Consider the following 26576-nt stretch of genomic DNA (forward strand, 5'->3'; position numbering starts at 1 on the left):
TAACAGATTTTTCAAAAAAAAAAAAAAAAAGAGAGAGATGGTTTTCCTTGCTCCTTCGAGGAACTAGGTTTTTCGTCTCTTCCACCCTTCAGACCCTCAAGCCTCATTTCTGATTTTATATCAAAGGATCAAATAAAAAGATCTCTAAGCTGGGACTCAAGCTGGTCGCGGGCTTTTTCCTTGGGACGTGGCAGGGGCCTTTGAGGGCAAGAAACAAACGACTCTGTCTTCTCACTCGGGTCCTTACACAAGATGCATTTCTTTAACTGTCTCTACTTAAAACCAAGTGTTTTTGCGTCAAAAGCCCTTGGAGTGGGTCTCGTCCTCCTGGGCACCCGACACCTACTCCCATGGCGGAACCCCCAGGTGGCCCCCGGGAAGCGGGAACTACATCTCCCAGGGTGCCCCGCAGCGGAGGACGCCCACCCGGATTGGCCAGGGGTCGGTGACGCTCAGTGTTTTGGCCCGGACGGTCACATGTTTCCTTTGTTGTGAGCTGCCCCAGACGCCGGCGCTGAGAGTGCGCTGCGCCGCCGGCCGCTGAGGGACCGCTTGGTTCGCCGCTGCTGGCCGCTTCCAGCCTTCACGGAGAGGTACCAGGGGTGGCAGCTCCAGGACCGGCCGAAAGGCGAGGAACCGGCCAGAGCCCGAGTCCTCGGGGCGGAGGGGCGGCGGCGGTCCTGACCGGGGGTGTCCGCGGGAGGGCAGCCAGCGGCGGCCGGCCTCTCGGAGCCGGACGGGCGGTGTGCGGAGAAGCTGCCGCTGAGCTGCAGAACCCCTTTCTGAGGCGAGGGGCCTCCGGGGCTCACCTGGGGGTCTTCCTGCCCCGCTCGTTGGCGACAGCCCTGAAGGAGGGCGCCCGCGCTTCCTGCACCACGGCCCGGAACCGCGGTGCGGCTGGCGCGGCCTGGCGGGGGCGGGGTGGGAGTGGGTGGCCGTCGGGACTGGGGGTGGCCGCGGGTGCGGTGGCCTGGTCGCCGCGGGGCCGGGAGTCGCTGGGGGACGCGGCTGGGCGGACGGGTCCTGCTTGTTGCCGCCGGGCTGCGAACGGGGCGCCGCTTTTTATTTCAGGAAGCGCGAGGGAGTGCGACCGCCTCAGATCCAGCCTTCCCGTTCGTGGGACGACCGTTGGTTCTGTCCCCGGGAGGAATGACGGGGTCAAGCTGGGGTCCCCAGGACCGCGGGCCAGCGAAGCCCCATTAAAGCGATTGCGAAATGCTCTCGGCGCTGTCACCTGACCGTTACTCCCGCCCCCGCCTCCTGCCAGCCTTTGTTTACCACGATCGCGACACTCGGCCCGCAGCGGCCGTCCCAGGGGAGCCAGGGCGGGCGGGGGAGCGGGCGTTTCGCGGGCGCAGTCCCCGCCTCACTTCTCCACCTTCTTACCACTCCAGGCCTTGTTTTCTTAATTTAGTCCCTAATGGACCCGCCCCCGTGTTCTGGACACCCTGGGCGAAGACTGTTAGCGCGGCGGGGATTGGGCACCTGCGGCTACTTGTGGGCGGGACCCGAGAGCGAATTCGAGTTTTTATTGGCGGACGTCTTGTCACTAGGTGGGCCCGCCTGGGGCCGTTCTTCCCGCCCCCTTGAAGGTGATCTGTAGGACGCGCGCTCTCGCTGCTTTCGCAGCTGCGGCCCGAGTGGAGCCCGGAGGCGCGGGTCCGGGAGGCGCGTGCTCTCGCCCCGGCTGGGGGCGGCTGGGAGCCTCGGTGGCCGCCGTGGCTGCTGCCTGATCCTGCAGGCAGTTCTGGGCTCGCAGCGGTCGGCAACCATGGCCCGCCCTCCGAGGACCGGAAAATTAACACCCTGTTTTTTTGTTTTGAGACGGAGTGTCGCTCTTGTTGCCCAGGCTGGAGTGCAATGGCGCGATCTCGGCTCACTGCAACCTGCTCCTCCCGGGTTCAAGCCATTCTCCTGACTCAGCCTCCGGAGTAGCTGGGATTACAAGCGCGCCACCACGCCCGGCTAATTTTTTGGATTTTTAGTAGAGATGGGGTTTCACCACGTTAGCCAGATTGCTTGAACTCCTGACCTCAGGTTATCCACCCGCCTCGGCCTCCCAAAGTGCTGGGATTACTGGCGTTAGCCACCGAGCCCGGCCAATTAACACCCTTTAACTAGTGTGGCGTTGTCTGCCGCGGTGGTGCGCAGGAAGTCCTGCGAATTCGTTGTTGCCAGTTGTGTAAACTTGTTTAGATAGCTAAATATAGACCACAGTGCGGTGTCTTACTGGGCCTCACGGTCACCCCTGAGGCAGTAACTGTTCACAGTTGATTTTAGTGGATTGTAATGATTAATCACTTGCACTTGTGGGCAGCTTTTCAAAAATCGAGTCTTTGTATTTGCAGCATTAGACTGGATCCACCAGCTAAGAAGTTGGTTTTTATTAGGGTCGTAAAATACATTTAAAATCTGCCTGTTGTTGGCTGAGATTTAAAAGCAGATTTCTACTATTTAAAAAAGATAGTTTGAAGATACTCCGCTAAAAGGTAAAGATCCCTCCATACTCGTCTTGGATGAGTTATTTTCCTTGTTTGTGGGATTCTAGGTCACACACTTCTATGTTTTAATTCCCGTGGTAATTCAAAATGTTTGAGAAGTGGGTTGCAACTGTGTCATTTTAAAATTGTAAATTACGGTGACAGTAATAAAATCTTCAAGACCAATCATTTTTAGCCATAGTGTGTTGAAAATAGTTTTTCTAATCTCTTAAGAAGGTATTTGTGTTTTGTCAGATTTTCTTCTCCGGCAGATGTAGAATTCCTACAGATGGAGGAATTCACCCAAGACTTAATACACTTTTTTTTTTTTTTTTTTTTTGAGACGGAGTTTCGCTCTTCTTACCCAGGCTGGAGTGGGGTGATCTCTCTCTGTTACCCAGGCCATCTCAGCTCACTGCAATCTCCGCCTCCCGGGTTCCAGCAATTCTCCCTCCTCAGTTTCCCGAGTAACTGGGATTACAGACGCCCGCCACCATGCCTGGCTAATTTTTGTATGTTTAGTAGAGACGAGGTTTCACCATGTTGGCCAGGCAGGTCTCGAAAGTCCTGACCTGAGGTGATCTGCCCGCCTCAGCCTCCCAAAGTGCTGGGATTACAGGCGTAAGCCACAGTGCCCAGAAAAGACTTACATTTTTGTAGAAGGAAGCTTGAGCTCCCCTGGGTGAAGCAGGAATTGAATATGAACAGTTCCTATTGGTTATGCATTCTTAATATATTTTTAAAATTCCAGCTACCGGAATGAGTAGCTCCTGTGATCAGAACCGCCTCATCACTTGTGCATTGAGGATATTTAATGTGTCTAAATCAAATGCAACCATCTAACCTTTTGAAAAAATAAAACCATCACTCAGTAAGACTTGCTTATTCAAAGAAAGCCAGCAACTTAAGTCTCTAAACAGGAAGAAGAAATAATATTTTGAATTAGGGCTGACTACAAGCTTAACTTAAACTTGCCTGGCGTTTGTCCAAGTTGTTAAACCTTGATGCTTCTTCAGTAACTTTTTTTTTTTTAACTTCCTTGTTTTTCTGCCATGTCATTAAAACCTAAAGGTCAAGCCTGTGAAAAATAAATACTGTTTATTAAATTTTTAAGTGACCAAAATTTTTGTCTATACTTTTCTCTAGAAATCTGGGACACATTTTTCAATAAATATTTGGGTGTGGACTGTATAATGGAAAAATGAAAGTAAATATCCTCACAAGTATACATATGAAAAATACTTTTTTGTATGAGTTTATTTTTGGTGTGACTGAAACAACTAGAGAGTATGTAGCCACTTGACAACTGCTGACATTTAAAAGCCCCTATTCTTTCTCCTATTAAAAACACATTAAGTACTTGCCTGTCATCCTAGCTACTTCAGAGGCTGAGACAGGAGAATCTCTTGAGCAATGGAGTTTGAGACCAGACTGGGCAACATAGTGAGACCCTGTCTCAAAACACAGTAAAACAATAGCTAAGCAGACTTTTTTAAATTGAAGAGTTTGGCACTCTGCCTATATTCATCCTAGAGTTAAAATTTTTCAACATTTGGCACATCTTAAAGACTACTAAACTGATGTTTTAAAAGTGGGCCTTGGCCTGACGTAGAGGTTCACAGGAGTAATCCCTGCACTTTGGGAGGCCAAGGTGGGCAGATCACCTGAGGTCAGGAGTTCAAGACCAGCCTGGCCAACATGGTGAAACCCTATCTCTACTAAAAATACAAAAATTAGCCAGATGTGGTGGCAGGTGACTGTAATCCCAGCTACTTGAAAGCCTGAGGCAGGAGAATTGCTTGAACCCAGGAGGCAGAGGTTGCAATCAGCCAAGATGGCACCATTGCACTCTAGCCTGGGCAATAGGAACGAAGCTCCGCCTCAAAAAAAAAAAAAAAGTGGGCTTTATTCTTTACTGAGGTTTCTAAAAGTTTAATTAAATAATTAATAGTCAGTAAATAATTCCTGTCACCACGAAGGTAAATATAAGCCATTGACTATGTGCTTTTATTCATAGAGAAGTCATGTAAAATACTAGATCTCAAATTTGTTCAAGTGCCTTGCTGGCATCCTTGCAGATTTAATTTTAATTAAAAAACCAAAACCTGGCTGGGCGCGGTGACTCACACTTGTAATCCCAGCATTTTGAGAGGCCGAGGTAGGTGGATCATGAGGTCAGGAGTTTGAGACCAGCCTGGCCAACATAGTGAAACCAGATATCTACTAAAAAAAAAAAAATTACAAAAGATATTAGCTGGGTGTGTTGGCACACACCTGTAATCCCATCTACTTGGGAGGCTGAGGCAGGAGAATTGCTTGAACCCAGGAGATGCAGTTGCAGTGAGTGGAAATTGTGTCACTGTATTCCAGCCTGGGCAACAGAGCAAGACTCCATCTCAAAAAAAAAAAAAATAAAAATAGATTTAAAAAATAAAAAACCAAAACCATTTTGCTAACAGAAAACATAGCTATATCATAACTCTATAGGTATTTTGATTGCAAAATAAAACAATGCATTAAATACCTAAAAGAAACATGTTAGCAAGATAAAACCAGACAACGTTAAGTTTACATATCAAGTCTAGTCAGAAGCATGGGTAGACTCAGTACGGCAGCTTGGTATACCAGGTGTTGTCTGATGGTTTGCAAGTTTTTTTCTTCCTTTAGGGTTGGGGATTATCAGTAGCCAGAAGTTTTAAGTCGAGGGATGGAGAAATTCAGTTTTCTTTTTTTCCTGTAATTTAAGAGACAATAGTATTCTTTTTTAGTTAAGGAATCATATTGTTTAGTCTGACACATTGTTTAAGCTCTCCTAAATTTGTCATCAACAGCTATCTGTTTTATTTCTTTCTCATCAAGCAAAGTCATATAGTGTATCGCCCATTTGAGGTTCTAGTAAACATGGGAGAACCACTAGCTGCTATCATTCTAGCCAAAGAAACTCAAGATTTTAGTTGGTTTCTGTTATCTTTTTTTTTTTTTTTTTTTTTGAGACAGATCTTGCACTGTCCACCCAGGCTGGAGTACAGTGATGCCATCTCGGCTTGCTGCAACCTCAGCCTCCAGAGTAGCTGGGATTACAGGTGCCTACCACCATACCTGGCTAATTATTTTGGATTTTTAGTAGAAACAGGGTTTCACTATGTTGGCCAGGCTGGTCTTGAACTCCTGACCCTCGTGATCTGCCCGCCTCGTCCTCCCAAAGTGCTGGGATTGCAGGTGTGAGCCACCATGCTGAGCTGGTTTCTGTTATCTTGTGGTGGTGGGTAAATATGGTCTTGGTGGTTCCATTAAGAAATTGGAAATATTGAAAATAGCTTGAAGACTGGACTTTAAACATTACATTTGTAAAACATGGTTCAGGAACCACTGCTGCAGAGTAATGCTTTAAACTGAAATTTCAGTAGTGCAAGTTTATAATTTTAAAAAAGTGGTCATCAAATAAATTAGCTTTTGATACTATAGGGTGAAAATATCTGAAATGTATAAAAATTGCTTGGTTTTGTATAGTACCTTATTAAATATAACTTTCTCGTTATTTTAAAAATAAAATATTTACTATATTGCAATTATTTTCTGACTTTCCTTCTTTTGAGTTACTATATATCTTTCATGATAAACCTCTTGGTTCACCGTTCTTGTCTGCTGTGGTCTTTCAGGGTTAAACTTGAGAAAGTGGAGTAGTGTAGAACATAGCATGCAGCAGTTCACTACTACAAGTTGTAGGGGCCTTGCTAGTCAGGATGTTGTTGGTTCTTGGTTCCTTCATTTTCTGTTATTAGATTTTAGAAGCCCCTCATTAATCCATACTATCTTTAAGGCTATTAGTAACCTCTTTGTCTAGAATTTCTGCATTCTAGAGGAAACATCAGCTTGTTTCAGTACACTCACACTGTAGATTAATTCTGATATTACACATCTCCTTTAGACTTTGTACCCTCTCTCTCCCATCCCTTACCCTTATCAATTAGGTTTGTAATACCTAAAAATCCATAGAAAATGCCAGAATTGCCTTATGCTTTCTACCCCATAAGGTATAATTCTAGACCAGATGGGTTATGAGAGCTCTATTCCAGTCTGCACCTGCTGAGAATTTGAATCTATTTTAGTACCAATCTTGGCGTTCTTGTTTGGCTCTACTCTTACCCAACCCCACAGAGTCTAAATTGGATCTGAATCCAGTATTTGCCATCCAATGACAGACATAGACTAGACTCTTTATAAATGTTTCATGAATTGACCTGAATCCCTACATTGATTCAGGATCTTACTGTCCATTGGGAAGGAAGACTTACTTAGCTAGGAGTAACAATTCCCAAATTTGCCCTAGTTGCAAAATTTTTTTACTGAGGTCACATACAAGTTAGGCTCACTCCTGAAAATAAGGAAACACAGATAGCATTCACTTCATGATCATAACACAGTCTGGGTATACAGATGTATTTGTGTGTATACTTTTTTTAAAAAGTCATTTATATTTGGTTTTGGAATCAACTTTTGAATTTGTCTCAACTTGTTAAGAATTTACAAGTTCTATTTAAAGATATCTGGGCTAGAAACCAGAATCACTTGTGTTTAAATACTATTGCTATTCTGTACACAGCTCAAGGTTTTGGTATTTTCTCTTAAGCATTTCTCTTCTCCCCTTCCACACACAAAAAAAGGAATTATGCCGAATTAGTTGGTTTCTATGAGGATTAAGTTTCTATAAGATTCCAGGCGGAAGAAATATACATTTATATATTAAAAGATAAAAATAATAATTTGCTAAGCTTGAGATTTTATGTAGAAAATCTACATAAGGATTTTTTTAAATGGACTTTTTTCTGAATTACCCAGAATTCTTGAAATTTTTCTCAAACGGATTCCATTGTTAGCTAATACATAGGGTCTTAACTGGTTTATTTTTGCTAACATTGATAGACCAACTCTTAGAATTATTTAATGGCCCCAAATATCAATTTCCAGATATTCTTCAAATATCCAATGCAGAATTATCACAGAGTATATGTTTTATCCGTGCTACCATTAGCTTGCTATTAACATGAATTTTACTTGTTTTTCACTCAAGAAATCTTACTGCAGGATAAAATTGTCAAGAAAGGAAGTTGATAAATAAGAAAACTAGTTATGTAAAATAATATTAAATTGTTAATTTGCTTTAAGGAGATGTTATACATTAATTATTTTTTATACAAAAATGAACTTCTAGTCAGAAACTAGAATTTACTAAAAGCTTTGTTTAGTATGTTAGTAAATAACACCAGCTGTACATGAACTGACAACTATCTGATTTACATGTTGCTATTCTTCCTTTATTTTAGGTGTGGAAATTAAAACAACACACATATTTTGACTGGGGCTTTAATCAAGCAAATGCTAAAAAGGTATATTTATAATATTTATAAAGTATCTAAACATTGTTATTACAGAATTTAAACCATTTTCCTTTCTTTAACCAGGGATCACTTAAGCCAATCAGAGGAGCAAGGCACAATACAAAAGACAGCAGTGTGACAATCATTTCTCTTACTAAATATTCACCTGCTCTTTTCTGTGCCTTTTTCCTGAGAGCCTCATTCCTGTCTGATCAACTTACATCCATTAACTCATGTAGATATAAGTTTCAGTCATTATGTTCCTTTGGAAAGAAGCTTTTCCTACTTATTTTGTCTAGAGATTCCTACTTAGTTTACTTTTTCCTGATAGGCATAATTCTACTGTGATATTTGCAAAAATGTTACAGTGGTTCAATCTGTATTTTTATGTTTGCTTGATTATGCATTATGAGTTCATTTTGATCAATCTTGAACCTATATTAGACACTGTACTTTGAGATACAATATGATTTTTGTTTACATTTTTAAACATTACGGATTAAAATAAAATACTTGATTGTATAGAATGGGAAAACAGAAGCTAGTAAATTACATCTGGAAGCCCAAAAGATACATCCTGAATGCATCTCACACTCCTAAGATGCCCTGGTACAAATCATTTATACATAGGAAGTGTTTACATTTGGTGCAGTTATGGAGACTGGTAATGGGAGAGTTCTCAGTCCAGAGAAAGTCAAGATGCCCAAAGTCAGGAGGCAGCAGGCTAAGGCTGTTTGGAAAGATGCAGGAGAGAGTCTCTCTTACATACAGAGCAGTGAACAAATATCTCATTGCTGTTTAAGACCGTGTAATACAAAGTGATTTTATAGGTGTTCTAATCCAGGATTTCCCATTTTTTTAATGGGGTAAAAGTAGTGGAGAGGAAGACCTCTTTGGTCAGTGAACAAATCAAGGAGCCAACTATGAAAATAGGGGCAGAAACTTGATATTGATACAAGTTAATTGATCAGTTGATACAAAGATTAATTTATATCAATATAAAGTTTAATCAACTTTATATTAATACTTAACTCACAATCCCCAAATTTATCTAACAAATACTAGACAGAGTAAGATCATTGGATACAGAAAACAAAGTATACTTTCATATATGTTTTCCTACTTGTCCATTCTAACCAAAGGGAAATTCTTAGTTCTTACAATGTGCTATTTTGTTTTGTATTCTGAACAAATTTTCATTTAAACATTGAGAAAATGAAAATGTGTGCAGGAAGAACCTCATAATTTTTGTCATTGTTAATACCAATAACTGTATCACTAGTCAAAGTCACAATCACTTGTGTGAATTTTTTGAACCTGAAATGCAATAAGAATTAAATTAGATAAGCTGGAATGAATAATAGAATTTAAATTAGATAAGCTGGTTCTTGATTTGGGTACCTGACTTGTGGCTAATTCAACCATAATTTGAATCTATATTAGTAAGACATTAAGATTAAAATATGAGTTATAGTCCATGTCATCACAGTTCATGTTTATCATAATTGAAATGTTCCCTTTTTTAAGTACTTGTGGTATTACATACATTGAACTTTTTGAAGTTTGAACAACAACAAAAAATTGACATTCAGGCACAGTAGTGGTCTATCTTGCCATGGGGGATAGATTTCTGTTTATAGAACTGTTATTGAGATAACTTCAAATTAAAAGCATATTTGATAGAGATGCTGCTGCTCGTGTTTGAAAGCCTAGAATTTGGAAGTCATTCTGTGCATTATAAATGGAGTTTTAAATGTGAAGTTGTGCATGTGTGCATGCATCCAGGCACACACACATACACATGGGCATCTGTGACCCAAGCTGGATGATCAGTGATGAGGCAAATATGACTTCTCTGAGTAATCAGAAAAGTCTTAAAAGAGATGGGAAGAAATCCCTTTTTTTAGTTAGTGATAATAAATTTTAAAACTAATAAAATATTTTAAACTCAAATATATTTTTATTCATTTAGGTATTAAAATTAACAAAATGAAATAGAGCTTTTATTTTCTTCTCAGGCAACTCTGTTACCTAAAATCTGCAAAACATAATTGGATTAAAGTTAAAAATCTAGCTTGTTTGGACCATACATATATGTAGCAGAAAATATTTCCTCAAATTTAAGAGAAACTAATTTTCCTAACTAAGTTTGTGGGAGTTACTTTGTTGACGTTTACTCCAAAACCAGCCATTAGTAAGCCTTGTCATGTGTTACCTTTACTTTTATGTGTATTCATTTAAATAGGCCTTCTTCATGAGCTTTCATTGCCATAACTATTATATTACATCACAAAACTTTGTTATATGTTTATAAAATGCATGTATATTTGTATATTTGAAATTTTGTTTTCTTTTTTTAACTTACAAATGAGGGCGTCTGGGCGCGGTGGCTCACGGCTGTAATCCCAGCCTTTGGAAGGCCGAGGCAGGTGGGCTCACTTGAGGTCAAGAGTTTGAGACGAGCCTGGCCAACATAGTGAAACCCCGTCTCTTCCAAAAATACAAAAATTAGCCAGGCATGGTGGCATGTGCCTGTAGTCCCAGCTACTCAGACGGCTGAGGCAAAATAGCTTGAAACTGGGAGGTAGAGGTTGCAATGAGCCAAGATTGTGCCACTGCATTCCAGCCTGGGCAAGACTCCATCTCAAAAAAACAAAAACCAAAAAAGATATCAACATAGTGCCTCTGACTCTCTACCCTAGGGATTTCAATTGAAAATAATATTTATTTTACTTTAGTCTTTCTTCCATTTGACTGATAAAATTCCTTGGATTTTTCTGACTTTACCTGCGCAACTGGGGGATAGACAGAGAAACAGAAAAGGTCCTGGATAGCATGCAAGCGTTTAGGTGTCCTTCAGATGTTGTTAGAATAACCTGGCGTACATCTGCCCAGAGAAAATCTTATCACCTAGACTTCAGGAAGGTTAAGTGCTAATAGATTTGAAGAGATTTTTTAAAATGTAATAGAAGTTTAAGGAGGAACTAGGCTGTCTGTACCGATGTGACATATTGTCCATGCTGCCTTATGTTGTTATTTATCTTGTTTGAATATGTTTTTTTTGCAATTCTATTTAATAAAAAAATAGCTGGGAACAGTGGCTCACACCTGTAATCCCAGCACTTAGGGAGGCCGGCCGAGGTGGGCGGATCATGAGGTCAAGAGATTGAGACCATCTTGGCCAATATGGTGAAACCCCATCTCTACTAAAATACAAAAAATTGTCCAGGCGTGGTGGCGCATGCCTATAGTCCCAGGAGGCTGAGGCAGGGGAATCCCAGGAGGCTGAGGCAGGGGAATCTCTTGAACCCAGGAAGTGGAGGTTGCAGTGAGCCGAGATCACGCCTCTGCACTCCAGCCTAGCGACAGAGCAAGACTCCATCTCAAAACAAAACAAAACAGGCCGGGTGGAGTGGCTTATGCCTGCAATCCCAGCACTTTGGGAGGCTGAGGCGGGAGAATCTCTCTAGCATAGGAGTTCGAGACCAGCCTAGCCAACGTGGCAAAACCCGTCTTTACTAAAAAAAATATAAAAATTAGCCAGACATGGTGGCATGTACCTGTAATCCCAGAGACACAAGAATTGCTTGAACCCGGGAGGCGGAGACACGAGAATTGCTTGAACCCGGGAGGGGGAGGTTGCGGTGAGCCAAGGTCATGCCGCTGCACTCCACTCCAGCCTGGGTGACACAAGGAGACCCTGTCTCAAAAAAGCAAAAACAAAAAACTCCCATAGCAGTATCTTACATCTTATATCCTGTAAACCCTAGGCCTAGTATAGTAGCTATACAATAGTGGGCATATAATAAATATTTGTTGATGATGATGATGGTAGAAGCTACAATATTAAGTAAATTCAGTGAGAGAATTCATGAAAGTTGGAAGTGTCTAGTGAGAGTTGGAACTAGGATATCTGGGACATTACAGGGATTAAGAAGAAAGGATGGAGATAAATAAGAACATGAAAAAGAAGAGACTGCCGTATATAAGATATTGAATTGCTTTTTGATTTTGATATTACATATTTTAGTTCTCTTTGTGTCACTTGACTTAAAAAATGGAGTATAATTAAATATGTGACAGTGTACACAAAATGCAGTCTTAAGATTGTTAACTTTGAAGTCTCAGTTTTATTTGTGGCTTGCGAATGTAGGATGGCATCTGATTTTTTGGATTATATTCTCTCTGATATCCTTTAGCTGCCTTCTTTTTGCTGCCATACTCAGGCCTGAACGTCTGACCTGAAATATTTCAAGAAGCTGGGAATGTTAGAAGGGATGTGTGTGAAATTTTCAGGGTATGGCAATAGATGAGAGTTACTATGAGTGATCTTAAACCAGTTACTCATACATTCTGAATCATGTATCAACTTCTGGAGATGTGGAAAGAGAGTAGAAGAATCACCTTAAAATTAATGTTAGAGAGAATTGGACCAGACGCCGTGGCTTTTGCCTATAATCCCACACTCTGGGAGGCCAAGGTAGGCAGATCCCTTGAGGCCAGGAGTTTAAGACCAGCCTGGGCAACATGGCAAAACCCCATCTCTACCAAAAATGCAAAAATTAGCTGGGCGTGGTGGTGTGTGCCTGTAGTCTCAGTCACTCAGGAGGCTGAGGCAGGAGAATCTCTTGAACCCAGGAGCTGGAGTTTGCAGTGAGCCAGGATCGCACCATTGTACTCCAGCCTGGGTGACAGAGTGAGACCCTGTCTCCAAAAGAAGGTGCAGAGAGAAAGAGAGAGAATCGATGGCTATAGCTGAGTGCCTCTATTCATCAGTTACTTGCTGTTAGTCATTTCTGAGGAGGTTTTGGGAAGTGAAAGGGAACGAGACCTAGATAACATGCATGAACATTTTTTAAATGAATACTACATTTTATAGTAGAAATTTGGGTGGAAAATGAAGATAAATAAATCACTTAACATTTTGGCATATGTACATCTTATCCCTAGATTCACTGATACATTGTTTTTTTCTGTTGGCATATATTTTGTGATTTGCTTTTTCACTTACTGTGTGGTTACTACTTCCCTGTGTCATTAAGTAATCTATATAATTTTTAATGACTGCATAAACTGTGTTCTATCCAGAAGATGTACTATGGTTTAACCAGTCCCCTCCTATAGGGCATTTAGGTTGTTTTGAGTATTTTCTATTAATACAAAATTGAGCATCTCTGTAGATCAACCTTGCCACATAATTCTGATTATTTCCTTAGGAGAGAGTGCAAAAAAAAAAAAAAAAAAAAATGGACTTGCTGGTCAAACAATATACATATCTTTAAAGACTATTGATAGATACAGCTAAATTTCTCTCTAGAAATTCTATATTAAGATAATAATTATTTGGCCAGCCATGGTGGCTCATGTCTGTAATCCCAGTACTTTGAGAGGCTAAGGTGAGAGAATCCCTTGAGGTTAGGAGTTCAAGATCCCATCTCTACAAAAAGTAAAAAAAAAATAGCCAGGCATGGTGGTACGCACACATAGTCACAGCTACTCACAGCTTTTCACAGCTGAGGCAGGAAGATCACTTGAACCTAGGAGTTTGAGGTTACAGTGAGCTATGATCATGTCGCTTTACTCCAACCTTGGTAACAGAGTGAGACCCTGTCTCAAAAACAAAAAAAGATTTTAAAATGAAAGATGACTATGTTAGAATTCTAACTGTGGTCAAATTCTGTCCTACACCATTCCGACTGAACTCTGCAGTCCATAGTATGAAACTCAGCTCTGTAAACGAGGAGGAAACAGAAGGTTATTAGTAACTCACTAAGTACATAGTATCCTTTCAGCTAAAAAAAGGGGAGCTTAAGGAGTACTATTGCAAATTACCCGTAATGCTCTAGTTGTACAAATGCAAATTTTTATCAGTTTTTATTAACATGAGATAGTGCTGTGTACCCTATGTGAAATATATTGATGATGTGATTTTGTTGTAGTGTTTCTATCAAAATGAAATTATGCAATTTGAATACTGAATTTTTTGCACATTGAAATGTCTTCCTTTGTTTTTTTACTTTTAGCCATATAAAGAAGATCCCTAACAGTCATTTCTCAACAATTATATAGTCAACTGATGTAACAATGGTACTAATATTGGGACGCAGACTAAACAGAGAGGATCTTGGGGTGCGTGATTCCCCGGCAACAAAGCGTAAAGTTTTTGAAATGGACCCCAAATCTCTGACAGGTCATGAGTTTTTTGACTTCTCTTCAGGATCATCCCATGCTGAAAACATACTCCAGATATTTAATGAATTTCGAGATAGCCGCTTATTCACAGATGTTATCATTTGTGTGGAAGGAAAAGAATTTCCTTGCCATAGAGCTGTGCTCTCAGCCTGTAGTAGCTACTTCAGAGCTATGTTTTGTAATGACCACAGGGAAAGCCGAGAAATGTTGGTTGAGATCAATGGTATTTTAGCTGAAGCTATGGAATGTTTTTTGCAGTATGTTTATACTGGAAAAGTGAAGATCACTACAGAGAATGTACAATATCTCTTTGAGACATCGAGCCTCTTTCAGATTAGTGTTCTCCGTGATGCATGTGCCAAGTTTTTAGAGGAGCAACTCGATCCTTGTAATTGCTTAGGAATCCAGCGCTTTGCAGATACCCATTCACTCAAAACACTCTTCACAAAATGCAAAAATTTTGCATTACAGACTTTTGAGGATGTGTCCCAGCATGAAGAATTTCTTGAGCTTGACAAAGATGAACTTATTGATTATATTTGTAGTGATGAACTTGTTATTGGTAAAGAGGAGATGGTTTTTGAAGCCGTCATGCGTTGGGTCTATCGTGCCGTTGATCTGAGAAGACCACTGTTACATGAGCTCCTGACACATGTGAGACTCCCTCTGCTGCATCCCAACTACTTTGTTCAAACAGTTGAAGTGGACCAATTGATCCAGAATTCTCCTGAGTGTTATCAGTTGTTGCATGAAGCAAGGCGGTACCACATACTTGGGAATGAAATGATGTCCCCAAGGACGAGGCCACGCAGGTGAGAAGACTGTTTTCAAATATCGCTAGCAAAAGTTTTTAATATATCTTTAAACCTCCTGAATACAATCTCAGTGTAGTATGCACTGTCTACCTGTGGCTTTATATAATTTTAGATTTATTTTGCATTGTGTAAATCTCTCCTAGTGAATTCTAGATTCGACAGTAGCATTTTTTGTTATTGTTGGTCTGTGCTATCAAACAGTGTAGCAAAGGGTCTTTGCAACTGTGCATATCTCAACATGTTTCTATGAATTTCTCTTAACTTTTGTAGGGCCCCAAACCATTTCACTTTTCTTTCCAAAGAGTCTTTGGATACAGGGTAGCTAAGACTTTAGTAGGCTCTCTTGGACTGCCTCTACTTAAAAAATCAGTTTGCTCCTGGGCACAGGGGCTCACACCTGTAATCCCAGTACTTTGGGAGGCCAAAGTGGTGGAGTGCTTGAGCTCAGGAGTTCAAGACCAGCCTGGGCACCATAGCAAGACCTCATCTCTACTAAAAATAATTAGCCAGGCATGGTGGCATGCACCTGTAGTCCCAGTTACTCAGGAGGCTGAGGTGGGAGGATTGCTTGAGCCCAGGAGTTTGAGGCTGCTGTGAGCCATGCTCTTACTGCTTTCCAGCCTGGGCAACAGGGTGAAATTCTGTCCCAAAAAAAAAAAAAAGTTTGCACATCTGTAGACTGACCTGTGTCCTAACACAGAAGCATGAAATGTAGAGGTGAAGTAAAGGAGCTGGTATACATTGAGTGAATTCTCAGATGTAAAATCCAGGCCTCAAATCTTATTTAATTGCCACAGTTACTATATTTAATGTCAATCTCAATTTTAAAATATTTTTTCTGAATGTGAAAATTATCATTATAGAGAATTTGGAAAATGTGTTTGGGGTAGAATGCAGTTAAATACTGTAGTATATTTGTGTCTTCTTACAATATATTATTTCTATAAAACACCTATAGATTTTAATTCATAAACTATAGAAAAATAATCTCCATTCCTTAATAGTGGAAGGAATACTGTTAATTGTACTTTATTGTGAATAAGCAAAAAATGCCTGTTGAGAAATATTACAGTAAATTATCCTTTTAATATTTTTCTAACAAAGGTAATGATGGTATTGACTTTTTAAAATTGTGGTTAAATAACAAACTTTACTGTCTTAATAATTTTTAATTATACAGTTCAGTAATGTTGAGTATATTTACATTGTTGTGAAATTAGTATTTTTATTAGTTTATTGGTTTATTATTAAGCCATCTCCATTTTTTTCTGTAAATTTACTATAGCATAGCTCACAAACCACATTTTTACCTTAAATTTTGACTATCATTGTTTTGAAATATGATTAAAATTCGGCATATTGTGAGATAGCGTGTTTTTAAAATTTATACTAGTTTGAATATAGCAAGATTTAATATATTTCCTCATACGTAAAATGAGAATGATGATAAACTATTTACATCACAGATTTTGCCACTGAAACTATTAAATGTGATAATTCTTACGTACCAGCATAATGCTTGGCACATTGAAAGTGCTTATTGATTATTAGCTATTATTATTTTTTAGCTATTATTATTTATACAGTATAATGTAGGCCTGCCCCACTTTAAGAAAACTCCAGTAACTGAAAGTCTGAATTTTCTGTAAATTAGATATACTATTGGATAACTATTATTACAAAAAGCATAATATTTATTTGTAAAGGTAAGAGGACTTTTTTTCTTCAAAGTTAGTTGACTTTAGTTAAACTTAATTGTTTTAAAAGAAATAAATGTGTAAAACATTTTTATTCCTAGTCTTTTAACAAAGGACAGAAAACATAAAATCTCAATTTATAAATATACTGATTTTAAGTTCTTTTTTTTTTCTTTAAGGATCATTAAGACCCTGAGCTGAGCTTAATTGAGAAAACTAAACAGCTTCAGAGCTGTGTGATTATTAGCTCTTCAAGAACTTTGTGGATACACAGTATCCCTCTAAAGGAAAAATCACTCCCTTTTCCAAGACAAATGTCCCCGTAGCAGACAGAATGGTCTGAGGTCAGGTGGGGCTAGTAATACCCAGCCTGCAGAGTAGGAACCAAGGGTTATATGTTGTAAAATCAAGATAAGTCATTTCTTACTAATCTTTGTAAAGATATAACCTGAATGCAATCAGATTGCAGCCTAAGGGATCCATCACTCCTTTAAAGAGACACTTGTCCTAATTTACTGAATTATTTGATTTCCAAAAATGTATTTTATACCCAGTATTTAGGGAACAAATCTATTTCCACAGTGAAACATCTCTTTATAAATTGCAGTATTCACCTTTCTTTAGGAGACAAATATAAAAATCAAACTATAGTTTACTGAATTTACAGACTTTTAAAAAATATAAGAGCAGATATTTATTTTATGTGGGCATTATATGAGGGATCCCTTATTTTATAACTCTGACATCACCTTCTGTCCCTTACATCTGTCTTTCACTTATCTGTTACTGCATGTTAGCATTAATCACTAGGAATTTCATTATCTGAACAATGTGTATTATTTGTACAGGTTCTCATCTTTCTGAGAAACTCCAAACTTCTTTGAAAGAGGAGTGATGTCTCCACTTCTTCAACAGCAGTTCATTCCTCTGACTTCTGCTCCAGTCACCTCTACTGAAACTCCTCTCAATCAGGTCATCACTGACCTTCTATTTGTTATTTGCTGGCCTCTCTTCAGTCTTTATCCAGCTTGAGCTCTTTCGAATTTGATGTTATTAATTGCCTTATCCATCTTGAAGTACCTCCATTGGCTTCTGGAATGCCATTCCCGTCATGGGCCTCCTGTTTCTCCAGTTACTCTTTTTCAACTTAATTGTTCTTACTCCTACATCTAGTCTGAAATATTATCTGCATGCTTCACATCTCTTTGTCTTCCCTTATGTACTTGCCTAGGTGACCTTATCTCATCTATTTTCATGGTTTTAATTACCATGCATGCTGTTGACTACCAAACCAGCCCAGAATTTTCTCTTTCATTCATTCATATTTCTTTTTCAAATTTTATGTTTTATTTATTTTTTATTGTATGTGTACATTTCTTTTTAAATTTTTACATTTTTTTTTACTTGACTGTGCATCTTTTTAAAATAACAGGCAAAATAATATTAGCACACTTAATGATAATTCATCTCATCTGATACCCAATCCGTTTTCAGACTCCCCCAGTCTTCCAAACTGCTCTTTAATAGGCCTGGATCCAGTCTGGGATTACTCATTATATCTGGTTATTTCTGTGAAATCTGTTTTACTTCTAAACAGTTTCTTTTTCGTGATTCTGAATTGTCAATGGGGAAATTGTCCAGAAAAATATTCTACCTTTTGGATCAGTCTCATTGCTTCCTTCTGGCATCATTTAGCTGCATTTCCTGTAAACTGGAAGTTGACTCCACGAGCTTCAGTTTGATGAATATAAGTTAAATATTTATAGCTAGAGTTAATCCTATGTAATGTGTATATTATATTGCATCATATTAGAAGTCACAGCATATCTGGGTGTCCCACCATTACTGATGCAGAGATGAACTCTGGTTTAGGGTGGTGGCGGCAGTCTGATCCCTCCAATGTACAGTTAAGTTATACTCTCCATATCAGCCAGTGGTCCTTTAATATCTGTTCTGTGCCAAGTATTGTCCAGAGCTCAACACATAATAGAAATTCTCCCTGTATACCCACTGTCTCTTAGATGACAGAGAAAACCCGAAAACTCATATTAAAAACAGTGTGGTGGTGTTTTCCCAGAAAGAGGACATAGGCCAATTTAAGAGCATGAAAGCTTTGATAATCTGCCCTGCCAGTTTTAAACCCTTAGATGTATGGAAAAAATAGTAGAGACTAATCACAGAAGGAGTAAAGCATAGAAACAATGGTTGTAGGCCAGGTGCAGTGGCTCACACCTGTAATCAAGCACTTTGGGAGTCTGAGGCACGAGGATTACTTGAGTCTGGAAGTTCAAAACCAGCCTGGGGAACATAATGACACTCTATTAATATAGAAAAAAAAAATTAGCCAGACATCGTGGCATGTACCTGTAGTCCCAACTACTTGAGAGGCTGAGGCAGGAGGATCACTTGAACCTAGGATTTTGAGGTTACAGTGAGGAGGCCACTGCATTCTAGCCTGGGCAGCAGAGCAATACCCTCACTCAAAAAAAATTTATTAATTAAAAATTTTAAAATAGACATTCTTCAAAAATAATGATACTATATAAGACTGCACTACATACATCCTCTGCCTTTATTCAGAGTACCCTTAGCATCTTTTTTTTTTTTTCTGAGACAGGATCTCACTCTGTCACCCAGACTGGAGTGTAGTGGCACCATCATGGCTCACTGCAGCCTCCACTTCCTAGGCTCGGGTGATTCTCCCACCTCAGCCTTCCAAGTAGCTGGGACTACAGGCATGCATCACCATCCTGGCTTATTTTTTGTAGAAATGAGGTTTCCCGTATTGCTTAGGCTGGTCCCTGACTCCTGGGCTCAAGAGATCCTCCCACCTCAGCTTCCCAAAGTGCTAGGATTGCAGGCATGAGTCACTATGCCAAGCTGCCCTTAGCGTTCTTAATTTCCTCTCTTTCCTCCTTTCTTCCTTCCTCCCTCTTCCTGAGTCCCCAGCATGGTTTGGAAACTTGTTTCTAGGTCAAAAATTTAATTTTAGTGTGGAAAACATTTGAGGTAAAAAGAGTTCATATTAATACTTATATGCATATTTGGGCTCAGGAGTACTTTTGAACTCTATAGAGAATTAATATGGTAGCTAACTTAAGCAGGTCTTAAATTTCATCTAATAAATCTTTGAGTTACCTTTATGTACCATCTCAGTATGCTGACTGCTAGGCTTCAACCCTGTTCATCTGGAGAAAAGGAACTTATTTTTCTGCTTGTGATGGGCCTCTCTGCCCCACCCTCATCCCAACTCATGAATCAACTATGATACTTACGGCCTCTGACTGATGTTTCACATTCCTGACTGTTGTTTAACAATCTGATTCTGATCTCTAGTACACCTAATTACCGTTTTTTGCCCCTGCTTTTCTCTAAATACTGCTTTCCATATTTCCCATACCAGCCTAAATATCAGACTTTTAAACTCATGATTGCTTGGCAGTGTGGTTCTGATGCTGCTGCTTTTGCATCCTGTCTTGATCCACGTCGTTACTACCTACCATAATGATTCCCTGGAAAGAGTCATTTCCCCTGATAGATGCTAGTTTTCCATTTTTGTAGGCCTGGACTGCCTACAAAATGAGGTTCCCAGGAGGAAACATGGATGATATTAAACTGGGCAAGTGTCTTCTGATATATTGACCATACACGGCAAGTTGTTCATGTCTATGAAAAAAACTGATGCCCTTTGCCAGACTCCACTGAGCAATAGAGACAGCTAAGACTTAATAAGTTCATCATTTTGAGGTTGGAATCAGCCATTAATTAAGTACTTGTCTCTTCTAATACTTTCTACTATCTCTTACCTGATAATCAGTTACTATATAATGAATCTGGGAATCTAATTGCCATAATGAGGGCAAGGCTCAAGTTCCTGTTGAAAACAAATGAGAAGACCAAGGGAGTTCTAAATATATTCTTTTCTCAAGAAATAGTGTTTTGGTCTGATGCGGTGGCCTTACGCCTGTAATCCCAGCACTTTGGGAGGCTGAGGTGGGCAGATCATGAGGTCAGGAGTTCGAGACCAGCCTAGCCAACATGGTGAAACCCCATCTCTACCAAAATACAAAAATTAGCTGGGCATGATGGAGGACACCTGGGGAGGCTGAGGCTGGAGAATCACTTGAACCCAGGACACAGGTTGCAGTGAGCTGAGATTGCACCATTGCACTCCAGCCTGGGCGACAGAGCGAGACTCCATCTCAAAAAAAAAAAAAAAAAAAAAAAAAGAAATATTCTTTGTATAGTTGTGTGTGTATGCCTCCCTACTTCTTTTATGCAGATAGTCGGGTACAGCACTCACATTTCTGCACCTTGCATTTCCTACTTAAAAGTATCTTGGAAATTGTTCTATATCATCACATAGAGATCTCATTATTAATACTATTATAGAAAATTTCAAACTTGTTCTTTTGAGAGAACTACATAGTGTCTTATTTGTGGATATACCATAATTTATTTAATCCATCTCCTTATGGATACTTAGAGGTTGCTTCTAATTCACTTTTTTTGCCATTGCAAATGATACTCAGTGAATGTTCTTGTACATCGTCTTTGCATACATATACTGTTATAGTTTGAATTACTAGAAGTAGAATTTCTCAGTCATAGGATATGTGCATTTTTAATCTCTACAGGTATTATAAAAATTGCTTTTCAATTTATACTTCAACAAAAATATGAAAGTGCCTATTTCTGCACTTCTTTGCCAATGTAGTTTGTTTATATTAGTTTTTGTAAATCTTTGCTACTCTGGAAAGTCAAAGTGGGGGTATCTCATAATTTTCACCCACCTTCCTTTCCTTTCCTTTTTTCTTTTCTTTCTTTTCTTTCTTGCTCTCTTTCTCTTTTTCTTTCTTTCTTTCTTCTTTTTTATTTTGTCAGGTTCTCGCTCTGGTCATCCAAACTAGAGTGTAGTGACGCAGTTGTAGCTCACTGCAGCCTCGATCTCTCAGACTCCAGCAACCTACCTGCCTCAGCCTCCTGAGTAGCTGGAACTACAGGCGTGGATCACCATGCTAATTATTATTTATTTTTTATAGAGACAAGGTCTGATTTTGTTGCCCATGCTGGTCTCAAACTCCTGGGCTCAAGTGATCCTCCCACCTTGGTCTCCCAAAGTGTGCATTTTTTTTTTAAAGTTTAGAGGATTCAGCATCTTCTCCTGAGTTAGAAAGCCATTTGTAGGTTGTTGGCTTTATCTGCAATCCATTGAACTCTAACGTATCCAAATTCTGATTGCAAACAGAAACAAACTCACCAGCTCAAGCATAAAAGGGAAGTTTATCAAAAGGATACCGAAGGCTGGGTACGGTGGCTCACACCTGTAATCCCAGCACTTTGGGAGGCTGAGGTGGGTGGATCACTTGAGGTCAGGAGTTTGATCCAGACTGGCCAACATGGTGAAACCCTGTCTCTACTAAAAATACAAAAATTAGCGGGGCGTGATGGCTTATGCCTATAATCCCAGCTGCTCTGGAGGCTGAGGCAGGAGAATGGCTTGAACCCTGGAGGCGGAGATTGCAAGATCCTGCCACTGCACTCCAGCCTGGGCAACAGAGTGAGACTCCATCTCAACAACAACAAAAAAGATTCAAGAGTCAGTGTCTTGTAGAACCTAAGAGCAAAAATTCAATAGAACCTCAAAGAAAACTAGGACAGGCTACTAAAAAGCCATCAAAAACCAAGCTGTGCCTTCTCTCTACCTCTTGCCTCTGCTTTTCTCTGCATGTCTGCATCATTCTCTCCCATTAGTCTGGCAGAATATGGTCACTCATGGATTTGGGATTGACATATTACAAGTTCAGGCAGCCAGAGAGAATGAATCTCTCTTTCCCTTGGGGAGACATAATCTCTAACTTAGCCAGACAACATTTTCTGGACATTTATCTATTGTTATGGGAGCAGAATCATGTAGCAGAAATGTGGTCACTGAAAATCCCATCCCGTGCTAGGCTGAGGAGATGCCCAGTAGTAACCATTAATACTAAGGTGTGTGTGGTTTTTTCTTTTGTTCTTTCTTAACTTGTGGGCGGGTGGGGAAGGAGCAATTTATCTATTAATTGGAGAAAATTTAGAGAATGGAAGAAGCAAAAAATATTACCCATATTTTCACCTTGAAGAGGTAACATTGTAAACCTTTGGCGTTTCTCTTCTTTTTGTTGTGATGGGGTCTCCCTCTGTTACCCAGGCTAGAGTGCAGTGGCGCAATCATGGCTCATTGCAGCTTAGACTTCCCTGGCTCAAGCATTTTTCCACCCCAGCCTCCTGAGTAACCGGGTCTATAGGCATACGCCACCATGCCTGACTGATTTTTGTATTTTTTATAGAGACAGGATGTCACTCTGTTGCTCAGGCTAGTCTCAACCCCTTGGCTCAAGCGATCCTTCTCCTGTTTTGGCCTACCAAAGTATATTCTCTCTTTTTTTCTATATGAATTTATTATTTTATTTGCAGGGTTGTAATCTATATAGACTGTTTTTACCGGTTACTATGTAGTAAATGTCTTTCCATGACATGAAGTCTTCTACAATATTCTGTAATCCACCCACTCCAACATTTGTTTTTAACTTTTTACCATTAAGTAAGATGAGCATCTTTGTGGCTACATATTTCAGCATGTCTATGATTAGTTTCTGATGATACAGTCTTAGATAATTGCTGATTTGAAAAGTTGGCATTTGAGTCTTTTGGTCAGTACAGCCATTTTCTTATAGAAATAGTCCCACCCACTGCAGCTTCAGGTGGAAGCCTTACCACGCAAATTGATACCTGTGTCCTCACCAAGGTTAAAAGCTCTAAGGCTTGTGGATGGTATAAGCATCTAATGGGGTCACTTATATTGGTGAATTCACCGTGATCTGGTGATTCCTCTAGGCTCAGGAACTTTTTCTTTTTATACGATAAGACTAGATCAGACTATTAGAGGCAGATTTAACATTAAGTATGACAGACCCATTAACTCATCTCTTAGTCTATATATATATATGTGTTTGCAGTAAGAAATGGAATTAACAAGCAGGCTATATATTTTAAGTCAATCTTCCCAGTAATATTCTCTTACTATGGACCAGTCACTACATAGGAAGCCAAAGTTTTCAAAGGTCATTTGGCAAGCATGGAATTCAAACAGATTATAGACCTTTAGAACTGAAGTCCCTCAGCTAGTATAGCTTGAGGAAGTCTCACCCACCATGAAAATATTCCTGTCAAAAAACCAATAATATTCAAGGTAGCCTAGCTTAGATTGTCTCTCCTTAGATAATAACTTGAATGGGCACAGCAGATGTTTGCCTCTATGGTTATCCTCTACTCTTTGATCGATTTCTTCGTTTATTTATTGCTTCTACAGCTGACCAATCCCTTCTTTTGATATATAGTTTCTTCTTTAGCTAAATTAATACATCGTGTTTGGTAACTGGCATATCTTACAGACTAGAGAACCATTCTGTCTCTTTAAGGCTTAAAGTCTCAGCTGGGCACGGTGGCTCACATCTGTAATCCTAGCACTTTGGGAGGCTGAGGTGGGCTGATCACCTGAGGTCAGGAGTTCAAGACCAGCCTGACCAATATGGTGAAATCCCATCTTAAAAAAAAAAAAAAGAGGCTTAAAGTCTCGTATGTCTATTTTAGTGCATTATTTTGATTTGATGGTTTCATTTTCAGGTATTTCTGGGTTTTACAATGGTGAACAGACTGTATCACTAATATCTTTCCCTTCTCCTTTCCAATTTCTTACTACATGAAACACTTCCTTTCCTTTTGTATATGTTTAAAAATATATATATTCAGATGTTCTTATTAGCCAGGATCACTTTTCAACCCTTTTTTCCTTTTTGTGGCTGTCCACATGTCTAGCATATTTGGCATTAATTATAAGTAGGTCTGTTATTTCGGCCAACAATTCCTTGATTTCACCTTTTGAGATTTTTAAACTAAATCCAATAATTATTACATTTTAAAATTTGGTTTAGAAAATCCTGTGGATTTTTTTTTTCTAGATGGAGTCTTGCTTTGTCACCCAGGTTGGATACAGTGGTGCAATCTCAGTTCACTGCAACCTCCACCTCCTGGGTTCAAGCAATTCTCCTGCCTCAGCCTCCCAAGTAGCTGTGATTAGAGGCGCCCACCACCATGCCAAGCTAATTTTTGTATTCTTAGTAGAGACAAGGGTTCACCAGGTTGGCCAGGCTGGTCTCGAACTCTTGACCTCATGATTTGCCCACCTCAGCCTCCAAAGTGCTGGGATTACAGGCGTGAGCCACTGTGCCCAGCCCTATCCTGTGGATTTATAATTATTTTATCTTTAACCTAAATAAAAGACTATGAACTTTTAATTTGATATTTTATCTAATGATAAAAGAAGGTGATTTTTTAAAAAATGTATTACCATTGTAAAAAGGATAATTTGGTCATCATACTTTAATAGAAGCAAATGGTGAGAATTAATACTAAAGTAACAATTATTATTGCATCACAGCAGAAATTCAGATTTCCTAAAGAATTAATGAAGCTGGGCACAGTGACTCATGCCTGTAATTGTCGTGCTTTGTGAGGCCAAGGCAGGAGAATGGCTTGAGCACATCAGTTTAAGACCAGCCTGGGCAACATTATGAGACCCTGTCTCTACAAAAAAAAAAGATTTAATTCACTGGATGTGGTGGCATGCACCTGTAGTCCCAACTACTTGGGAGGCTGAGGTGAGAGAATCACTTCGGCCAGGAGTTGGAGTTGCAGTGAGCCACGATCTTGCCACTGCACTCCAGCCTTGGCAACAGAGTAAGACCCTGTCTCTATTAAAAAAAAAAAGGAATTAATGAAATAGAGTGACATGACATTCACTCTAGAAACAGATTGCATGGGTATCCAGCATTTTATTTATGCTACACTAACATCTTGGCTGCCATTTTGTTTTACTTGCCATTATCAGCTGGAGTAACCTATTTCCTTTAAGGTCATCCGCTCTCTACCTGAGATAAGTATTTCTCCAAGCTCGAGAAATAATGCTTTTATTGGGTTAACAGTCTCTAACAAGAATATCAGATATATCTAATTAAGCTAAAAGCCATTTGGTTGCAAATAGGATATTTAATACAGGCAAAACTGAATGCACATTCTCATAGACATTGAAGTTACCCTTTATTTATTGGGACTAAATGTCTTAGCAATTAGCTTTTCGTGCTGTTTTCCCTTTCTGTTTCAAAGTACAAAAACAGATAATCTATGTCTATTGGGCTAAGAAGCCTTGAAAAAGGCAAGCAAGTTCAAGCAAAGGGAAAGTATAAAACAGGTAAAGTGCAATAAGGATAGGGTAAAACAGAATCCTATGATATATAATCATTACTCTAGATTTTATGTTAGGACAAGTAGAAGTGATTCAACTTCAGTGACTAGCAGTGTTTGTTTTGATTGATCAAAAAGTAAGACTTTGAGGAATGCCACCTTTTTTGAGGATTTGTCTTAGATTTTAAGTGTGTCTTAAGAAATGATACTTCTATGGAAAAAATGACAAGTCAGTAGTTATACTACTAAAGTATCTGGTGCTGTGCTGTCTTTATTTTTAATATTTTTATTTTGGAATTACTTGGAAAATAGTCAATATTACTGATAACATTTAGGTCCTTCTGTTAATGTTTTACTAAATACTAGGTAAAAGTTATATAATTTCCTGGATTCCTAAAAGTAGTTTTTATTGCATGTATGGAGAAAATTCTTTTCTCCCAAATGTATTTCTGTTTTTATAATGGAAAAAGTATGCCTGGTATAGAATAGGTAAACGATTCAGTTAGTTGACATAGCTCTGAGTAAATGTAGCTAAAATAGCTCTGTTAAAAGAGACAGGGCCAATATTGCTTGTTTTTTCCTACTGTAACTGCGTAACAGCACACAGACTAAAATTACAAATCACTGTTCTGATGTGGGGTTTTTTTCCCTCTATATTTAAGTAAGAGAAGAAAGATCATTGGCATTTTTCTTTGTGAGACTTGACTTGTAGCAACCATAGGCTGTAACTAT

The 26576-nt window shown here is 39.4% G+C and overlaps 1 protein-coding gene across 5 annotated transcripts in view; it reads left to right on the top strand.

Annotated features, from left to right (window-relative positions):
• The first annotated feature begins 503 nt into the window (after positions 1 to 503).
• Positions 504 to 26576, top strand: part of KLHL24 (kelch like family member 24) — a 49579-nt gene continuing 23506 nt past the window's right edge. The window contains exons 1-3 of one of the 5 annotated variants that reach the window (XM_021674496.2): positions 504 to 593; positions 7805 to 7867; positions 13882 to 14862. In XM_021674496.2, the coding sequence (XP_021530171.1) occupies positions 13943 to 14862 (920 nt within the window). In that variant the 5' untranslated portion in view covers positions 504 to 593; positions 7805 to 7867; positions 13882 to 13942. Of the gene's footprint in view, positions 594 to 1536; positions 1554 to 4148; positions 7868 to 7916; positions 12339 to 13881; positions 14863 to 26576 lie in introns of those variants that run through there. The other 4 variants (XM_064366857.1, XM_021674497.2, XM_021674495.2 and 1 more) reach the window with 4 other exon arrangements.

The sequence above is a fragment of the Aotus nancymaae genome, unplaced genomic scaffold (genome assembly GCF_030222135.1).
Source record: "Aotus nancymaae isolate 86718 unplaced genomic scaffold, 86718_ANA_hifiasm-v0.15.2.pri h1tg000067l, whole genome shotgun sequence".
NCBI lineage: Eukaryota > Metazoa > Chordata > Mammalia > Primates > Aotidae > Aotus > Aotus nancymaae.